The sequence below is a fragment of the Polypterus senegalus genome, chromosome 8 (assembly GCF_016835505.1).
Source record: "Polypterus senegalus isolate Bchr_013 chromosome 8, ASM1683550v1, whole genome shotgun sequence".
In the NCBI taxonomy this organism is placed as follows: domain Eukaryota; kingdom Metazoa; phylum Chordata; class Cladistia; order Polypteriformes; family Polypteridae; genus Polypterus; species Polypterus senegalus.
Genome location: NC_053161.1, coordinates 16,756,468 through 16,765,708, shown reverse-complemented (window position 1 = coordinate 16,765,708; position 9,241 = coordinate 16,756,468). Strand labels below are relative to the sequence as shown.

Genomic DNA, 9,241 nt, shown 5'->3' with positions numbered 1-9,241 from the left:
TTCTCTGAAACTCCCATCATACAATACCACAGCTCCTCTTGAAGTACCCTGTCATATGGTTCCTCCAGATCCACAAAGTTGCAATGAAACTTCTTCTGGCCTTCTCTATCTTTCTCCTCAGAGCAAACACTACATCTCTGGTGCTCTTTCTTGACATGAAACCATACTGCTGCTCACTAATCATAACCTCACTTCTTAACCTAGCTTCCACTACTCTTTCCCATAACTTCATGCTGTGGCTCATCAATTTTATCCCCCAGTAGTTACTGCATTCCTGCACATCCCCCTTATTCTTAAATATTGGCACCAGTACACTTGGTCTCCACTCCTCAGGCATCCTCTCACTTTCCAAGATTCCATGAAACAATCTGGTTAAAACTTCCACTGCCATCTCTCCTGAACACCTCCATGCCTCCACACGTATGTCATCTGGACCAACAGCCTTTCCGTTCTTCATCCTCTTCACAGCTGGCCTTGCTTCCTCCTTGCTAATCCGTTGCACTTCCTGATTCACTATTGCCACATTATCCAACATTCTCTCTCTCATCAATAAAGATGACTATTATAAATGTATAAAATCTTACTTTTCATAATTAAAAAAGATTAGTACTATTATTACTTAAAATGTATTGCTTTTAGTATTTTTGTTATACTTACTGACCTACTGTAGCAAGTAATAGGTAGTAGGTTTTATCATTATTATAATAATTACACTGGTCTGCAAACAAAAAATATGGCTTATGATAATAATTTTGGTCTTCTTTATAGATTTGAGGGTGCTGAATCCAAATCTGACAACATAATTGAGCTGCCACATCCAGGTGTAGATAGATGAAGGTTTAGAATGGGAAAAAAACACTTTAGCGAAAAAGTTACATTTTTTAAATTATTTGAAAAATAATAAATTACACTAATGTTTTAAATATAATTATTACTTTCAAAAAGTAGTCAATTGGTAGTTTTTCCTCTTACAGTGCTCTGAAGGTGTTTCGTGGTAACAGATGTCTGCTAACATGGATTCAACTCACTTTCCTGTGTAACATCTATTAATTTGAGCGATGTCCTGGTGGTATCTCTCCACATGTTCATCAGAGATTGCTCCCATGTTCTCTTTTACTGTTTGCTTATCTGTTACCTGGCCAAGACAATGGATGGATCAACTCAATCTTCTTCAGCTCTGAAACAGTCTGTGGTAACAAAATTCCAACTCCAGAAATGGATTCAGCACACTAAAATCTATAAAATACAGTGGTGTTTTTGTGTGGGAGAATTTTAGTGCAGACCGGTGTTATTTTTGTCTTTCGATATATTACTCCCACTAAATAATGAACAAATAAAATAACATACTAAACTGAAACAAAGTGTCTTAAATGTAAAATCTGAATTAACTTTGGGACACTTGTTCAGATGTGCAGCCATCTGCTTGTGTTTTTTTTTTTTTTTCGATAGGCTGATTAAATTAAGTGCATTTGATAGTGAATGGATGGCTTCATTCTAATGATTCTTGTTGTTTATTTATCCAACTATTTTATCTAAGTCTACCTTACAATGCTAAATCATAACTAGGGGCTCTTGTGTGAGAATAACCAGAGCAAATTTGTAATATGCTAAAGCTAAAAAATTAAGTATTATAATTTCCTGAACCTTAAGTTAATTTACCATAATTTAAAGAAAGAAACAAACAAAAAGCGACTAAAGATTTATTTTTACTACTATGATTATTATTATTACTTTCATCCATTCTTACACTTCCTCGGTTCGGAGTCACATGCTTATGTTTGATATTGTTCTTTTAATTCATTTTATACATTTATTCACCTTTTATCTATCCAGTTTCATTTACATTAAGCTCTGTACGCCGTACATATTAGGAAATTAACCTCTAACTGATATGATAATGACATCGTTAGACTAACCCACGTTTATCCGAGACACACACTGCAGGTGCACACTCTTTATTTTCCACATTTACAGTACAGCAACAGTACCTACATTTTCTGCATGTGCGTGGTTAGCGTAAAATTCGGGTGCTCAGCACACCTTCTGCTTTCCAGCCTACCGCTTAATATGTAATGTGGTATGCCACTGTTGTATCGCTTGAACTCACTTTCCTTCTCCATGGTACCAAACTTCCTACTGATTCCTACGCACCAGGCCACTAATGACGTCATTGACTCTAGGGTGCCTTTTATGACTTCCTCCGGGAAACTTGAGCTCAGCTAAACAGTTCCGTACTTGTCCGAGGAAAGAAGTAAACAAATCTGGAGAATGGTTGGGACGAAAATCGAAACTTTACGGTAAGCCAACACAGTAGTACACCTATTAAACAGTATAAAAAACAGTCATATTTACCAACGTGAACCAAGCGTGAGTAAATTTAAAGTGTCCCGGTGTAACATGAACGAAGAAAAGTAATTCCATTCTGTCCTGTACCTAACGTATACATTTCCTGCAGGTCATGCCATTCGTGTTCTTTCGTTACAAATGGTAAATCGAATAGTTGTTCGTTGTTTCATACACGTATGTTTCGCTTTCATTTCTTCAAAAACAGGAAACGAATGTGAGGGCGAAATGAAACCCAACCGGTAAATTGGGCGACCGAGGGCTCCTGGAAATATGGCTAATGAGAACATTATCAGCTACGCGACGCGGATCCTTTGTTCCAATTTGGGTGCGATGGACTACAATAATCTGCGCAAGAAGCTCCGCAAACGTTTCGATCCCTCTGACGATGACCTGCGCTACATTCTGTGGAACTGCTGCAGGTTCTCGATTGTCCAGAGAGCGAGAGACTGCTCGCCAGGCTCCGAGTTAAGCCCTGACTCTAAGATCATCGCGAAGACAGCGGTCCGACTGTGCAAGAGCTACCCGAAGGATGACTGCAAAGCCTGCGAAGGGCTTCACCTCTGTAAATATTTTGTTTACGGAAACTGTCGGTTTGGGAAAGGAAGGTAAGAAAGAAGGCGTCTGTCGCAGTTGGAACTGCACTGCAGGAGCGTTTGAAGTATGTCAGCGCACATTTCCAACGGTCCTGCTGGGTCACGACATTTATGTTATCACACCACGAGCTTAAATACACAACTGTTTATATACACACTTTTTACAGCATCGAATTGGTTTCAAAATATCTTACATGTTTTGTAATCATCTAATCATGATTTTGATATAGGAGTTAATGAATTCATTACAGTCAAAATGATTAACCGCATGCTCATTTTTAGGACTATGACCAACAACAAACTACAGCAGAAGCCCAAAAGGAGAGAATGGGCACAATGCATGACTAAACCTGTTACATTTTAGTCTAGGGCATAAATTAATGTCCACTTTTAGTTTTGTAATTTAAAGGAATACTCCACCCAAAAATGTATTGTTTATTTACTCACCCCCTTGTGGTATGCAGTGATGGCTGGGAAAACATTTTATTCTATTTCCATGCAGAAACGGAGAAAAAAAAATCTCATGTTACAAGTGACACATAATGCACATGCCTTTTATCCGGTTATATGCTCAAAATGTGCAAAACACATGCATTTTGCTAAAATATGGAGTTATTTCTAGAAAAATCAGTGTACAACATAATTAGGAAAGACAATCCCAATAATATCGTGCTTTTGAATTGAAGATCTGCTTCTCCCCCACATTCACTGGTCTAGAGTCCTGTCTTTAGTAATAATGTATGCTTTTTTGCACAGTTCGAGCATATGACTGGATAACAGACATATGGTTTATGTGGCATGAGTAACGTGAGAATTGTTTTGGTTTTAGCCATAGATGTATTTCATATCTTTTCCCATTGTACAGTGCTTATCGCTGTTTCTGTTATAAACTTTTTTTCTCATGTTCTGCATGGTAACACGGCATTAAAATTTTTTTCTGGACCATCAGTAAAAACAAAATGGAGTAAGTAACATATAAAAATATAATTTTTTGAATAGAGATACAATGGTCTTTTGGATGTACAGTAACTTCAGGGGAATTATAATATTCACAAAACAGCAAAATGTTCATCCATGACTGCTAATTATGTTAGAGATATCTGAAAGGACAGTACACCTTACTACTTCACATACTGTAATCCCTCCTCGATCGCGGGGGTTGCGTTCCAGAACCCCTCGCGATAGGTGAAAATCCGCGAAGTAGAAACCATATGTTTGTATGGTTATTTTTATATATTTTAAGCCCTTATAAACTCTCCCACACTGTTTATAAATATTCCCCACACAGTTCTACAGCATAAACCCTTTGTATTCTCTTAGATATTAGGTAAGATTCATTGAAATTATGTATGTAAACACACTGTTTATATACAGTAAAACCTAAATATTATTTTAAAGATATCGAGTGTCTCCGATATCACATATGTTACAGCCATTACGATAGACAGGCCACCAGCAATAAATACGTACAGTGCAAGAATAATTGTATACAGTAAATGTGTGTACAGTGACACTAAACGTACATACATGCAATAAGTACTGTACATTGAAAATTAATTATGGTTACCAACAATGACACAACGACTTTTCTGATAACAATGAGTTTAATTTTACTGCACAACAAAGGACATCATCACAGCTCTTCTAAAGGAGCCTCTTCAGGTGACTGTGTAGCACCACCGTTGTTCTTCTTCGAGCAGTCTTCAATCCAAATCCCTAAAGCAGATTCCATCCGGACTACCGCCTTATTACATCCACTTACAACTCGTTTTGCACCCTGGAAAAAAGGACACTGTGGCCGTGGATCTTATATCCTTTTCCTCCTTTATAAATAAAAAGAATCGTGGACTCATTGATGCCATAATGGCGTCCTGCAGCGGTGTAGCTTTTCCCTTTCTTCAGCATATCCAAAGCTTTTACCTTTTTGGCAATCGTTAGCATCTTCCAATGGCGCTTGGGCATGGCCCCTGAAGTAGTAGCAGGAGCAGATCATTTTGGAGCCATAATGAAGGGCTTGACTACGCACAAAGATTAACACAAAAGTTAACTCTTTACACAGCGAAACATGTTGATGCTGAATGAGCGAGACGAGACTTCCTGGTTAACGCAGCGGAATCGAATTCGGCGCTCCGTCGCTGAGCCAGTCACCACACAGGAACTTAACTGCGTGTTCTGATTGGTTAGCTTCTCAGCCATCCGCCAATAGTGTCCCTTGTATGAAATCAACTGGGCAAACCAACTGAGGAAGCATGTACCAGAAGTAAAAAGACTATTGTCCGCAGAAACCCGCGAAGCAGTGAAAAATCCGTGTTATATATTTAGATATGCTTACATATAAAATCCGTGATAGAGTGAAGCTGCGAAAGTCGAAGCGCGATATAGAGAGAGATTACTGTATACTTTGTTTTCGTCATATACAGTTGGTACGGAAAGTATTCAGATCCCCTTCAATTTTTCACTCTTTATTATATTGCAGCCATTTGCTAAAATCATTTAAATTAATTTTTTTCCTCATTAATGTACACACAGCACCCCATATTGATAGACAAAAAAAAGAATTTTTGAAATTCTTGCAGATTAAAAAAGAAAAACTGAAATATCACATGGTCCTAAGTATTCAGACCCTTTCCTCAGTATTTAGTAGAAGCACCCTTTTGAGCTAATACAGCCATGAGTCTTCTTGGGAAAGATGCAACAAGTTTTTCACACCTGTTTTTCCCTCGATTGCAACCAGTCGTCCTGTCCCTGCAGCTGAAACACACCCCCACAGCATGATGCTGCCACCACCATGCTTCACTGTGGGGACTGTATTGGACAAGTGATGAGCAGTGCCTGGTTGTCTCCACGCATACCACTTAGAATTAAGGCCAAAAAGTTCTATCTTGGTCTCATCAGACCAGAGAAATAACAAGGCCAAAAAGTTCTATCTTGGTCTCATCAGAACAGAGAATCTTATTTCTCACCATCTCAGAGTCCTTCAGGTGTCTTTTAGCAAACTCCATGCGGGCTGTCATGTGTCTTACCTCTCATCAGTGTGGGGAGACAACCAGGCACTGCTCATCACTTGTCCAAGTCCTTGGATATCCTGGACAAAAACCTTCTCCAGAGTGCTAAGGACCTCAGACTGGGCCGAAGGTTTACCTTCCAACAAGACAATGACCCTAAGCACACAGCTAAAATAACGAAGGAGTGGCTTCACAACAACTCGTGTGACTGTTCTTGAATGGCCCAGCCAGAGCCCTGACTTAAACCCAATTGAGCATCTCTGGAGAAACCTAAAAATGGCTGTCCACCAACATTTACCATCCAACCTGACAGAACTGGAGAGGATCTGCAAGGAGGAATGGCAGAGGATCCCCAAATCCAGGTGTGAAAAACTTGTTGCATCTTTCCCAAGAAGACTCATGGCTGTATTAGCTCAAAAGGGTGCTTCTACTAAATACTGAGCAAAGGGTCTGAATACTTAGGGCCATGTGATATTTCAGTTTTTCTTTTTTAATAAATCTGCAAGAATTTCAATTTTTTTTTGTCTGTCAATATGGGGTGCTGTGTGTACATTAATGAGGAAAAAAATTAATTTAAATGATTTTAGCAAATGGCTGCAATATAACAAAGAGTGAAAAATTGAAGGGGGTCTGAATTCTTTCCGTACCCACTGTAACACCTCTTAACATGATGAAAGAGTAAATTAAAGAATTCTCTTCACAGTAGAACTTGAGATTTTATTTTTTTTGACCACTGTGAAGCTCTTGTGCTGTGAGGCTACTATCATGCAAGCTGGTGACCCTCATAAACGTGTCTTCTGATTGGGTTGTCACTTTGGGTCTGCCAGATCTCTTCCTATCAGAGCTTCTTCCAGGTTCCACTTGCCTTTGGATTATGTAGTACACCATGCACTCTGAGACTTTTTTTTTTTTTCTTGCCGGTTCTTTAAAGGAAAGGCTTACAAGTCTAAGGATAATAATGCTCTGTTTCATTGCATTTGTTAATTGCCATTTTCTTGCCATTATCACTGGAATTTACAACTTTCTAGGGTTTAGAGGGTGTAGTAACACAGTCTGTTCCAAGTCTGCTTTAAGAGAGACAGTGTTTTTAAATAATCATCAGAATTTGTGACACCTTTGCAAATTGTTTGCTTCAGGTTGCAGGGCTTAGTTTACTTTCATTACTTTACAGTTAATTCATTTAATTAACTGCAGATTGTAATCTATTAGTTGTTCTCTGAAGAAGGCCTATTTGCAATATTTTGATCCGTGTTAAAATGACAATATAAAATTAATCTGTGGGCTGACATGATGGGATTAAATTACAAAGCAAGTCCACCTTTTTGTAAATTATAAAAAAAAAAAAAAAAAAAAGCAAACCTTCTCTCTACAGAGTGATGAGGCACTCCTGGCATAGTCTAAATTACCAATAAATTATGCAGACATTGCATTTGGCATGCTGTCGCACACAATACTTTAGAGGTGCTTCGATATACTATGTCAAGGATCAGCAACTTGTGGCTCGCGATTCACATTCACGTTTTCATGTTTTAACATATTATTTGATAGTACTTTCGTAAAGATTATTTATGGGTTAATAATATTCTTTTTTATGCAGATATTTCTTTACCTTTATGTGAATCATGCTGTCCATTGTGCGAATGGACTACTTAAGATTACGTCTTATTTAGTACCTGAGATTAGATATACAGTTTAACGTTTATTGCGATTCCTAAATCTTTCATATACTGTTTGTGGTAAAACGCCTCCATGCCTTCCCATTTCTCCTGTTTACATATTATAGCCAGCTGAATTCGGAGTGGTGTGTACATTTTTCACTGCTCGGTTGGCACAGTTACAGTGGTGACGAGTGGAAGGCAAATGACTGTAGAGCTGAGTGAACATTACTCAAGAACGTAGGGGTGAAGGTGAAGACTATCACTACAGAACCGAACGATGTTGTAATATTAGTCACCTTTGTGCTGTTACATTCCAAGTGGTAGAAAATGAGACGCCAAACCAAAAGATGGCAACTAAGAAAAAACAGTAAAAATAGAAGATGAAAACCGAAAATTTAAAGCCAAATAGGAATAAAATTATGTTGTTACGCAAAGCTATGTGCTTGTACCCGAATATCTAATTTAAAATAAAAAGTTAGCCAGTAACAAAAAATCAAATCTTAGATGTCACTTTTTAACAAAGTAGGGCGCATTTGCAAAAAAAATTCTTTCGGAGAAGAAAGGAAAAAAGCGTTGACAGAATTCAAGCACAAAATGCAACAATCAATGTAGATATTCAGCAGCTGGATACAATCTTCAAGTAATGTGACCGCAGCAAGTTTTGCTGTTTCTTGTAAGATAGCAAAGCATGGAAAACCTTTCGCAGATGGAGAATATGTTAAAGAAAAGTGCATTTAAAATTTGGCTGAACATCTCTACTGACTTCAAAAATAAAGAAGATATTTAAAAAAAATTTAAAGACACTCCACTATCCACAAAAACTGTTCACGACAGAATCATTAAGATGGGCAAGAATATGACAGATCAAGAGATTAATGATATAAAATCAGCCTCTGTATTTTTTGGCATGTGATGAGTCATGTGATATGAAACAAAATCTCACAAATTTCTGGGAAGGTATGTTTCCAATAAAGGTGTCCGTGAAGAATTACTGGCTTTGATACCTCATAAAGGACAAACTCAAGGTGAAGATATCTCTGCAGCAATTTTGAAATTATTGAGGGTTAGGGAAATTGACATCAATAAACTGGTATCTACCGCTACAGGTGGAGCACCCAGTATGACAGGTAAAAAAAATAAAGGCTTTGTTGCCCTCTTCAAACAAAATACGGAGCACAATGTTTTTATGTTTCATTGCATTATTCATCAAGGAGCGCTATGCATGCAGACATTTCCCATTGAAGTTGTAAAGGTGATGGATTTGGTAGTAAAAATAATCAACCAAATAATGGCAAAAGGCGGAGGCGTGCCCCCCCAGAGACAAGCCATGCCCACCCTGCAAAATGCTCTGTCTGTCCAATGAAAACTCTGGAGAAGAATAATATTTGATTTTCACAGTTCATGTCGCCGCACATTTCGCAGCACGTTTTGAACCTGCTGACCGCATTCTTTAATTAAAACTCCATATACGTTACATTCTTCTTTTATTTTCTGGTTGGTAACACCAAAGGCTAAGCATAAGTGGCTTATTAAAAAGCAGACATCTTCAACCTCTGTCCCTCTGCGAGCTGCTGGCTCCACGGTTGAGCCCAGCACCGCTGCTACAAACACGAAGCACAGCGCACCCACGTCGGGAACT

The 9,241-nt window shown here is 38.3% G+C and overlaps 1 protein-coding gene across 6 annotated transcripts in view; it reads left to right on the top strand.

Annotated features, from left to right (window-relative positions):
• Positions 1-2,189: 2,189 nt before the first annotated feature.
• Positions 2,190-9,241, top strand: part of LOC120533821 (protein mono-ADP-ribosyltransferase PARP12-like) — a 71,622-nt gene continuing 64,570 nt past the window's right edge. For all 6 annotated transcript variants that reach the window (XM_039760834.1, XM_039760831.1, XM_039760833.1 and 3 more), the window contains exons 1-2: positions 2,190-2,297; positions 2,552-2,951. In XM_039760834.1, coding sequence (XP_039616768.1) covers positions 2,617-2,951 — 335 coding nt within the window. In that variant the 5' untranslated portion in view covers positions 2,190-2,297; positions 2,552-2,616. The remainder of the gene's footprint in view (positions 2,298-2,551; positions 2,952-9,241) is intronic.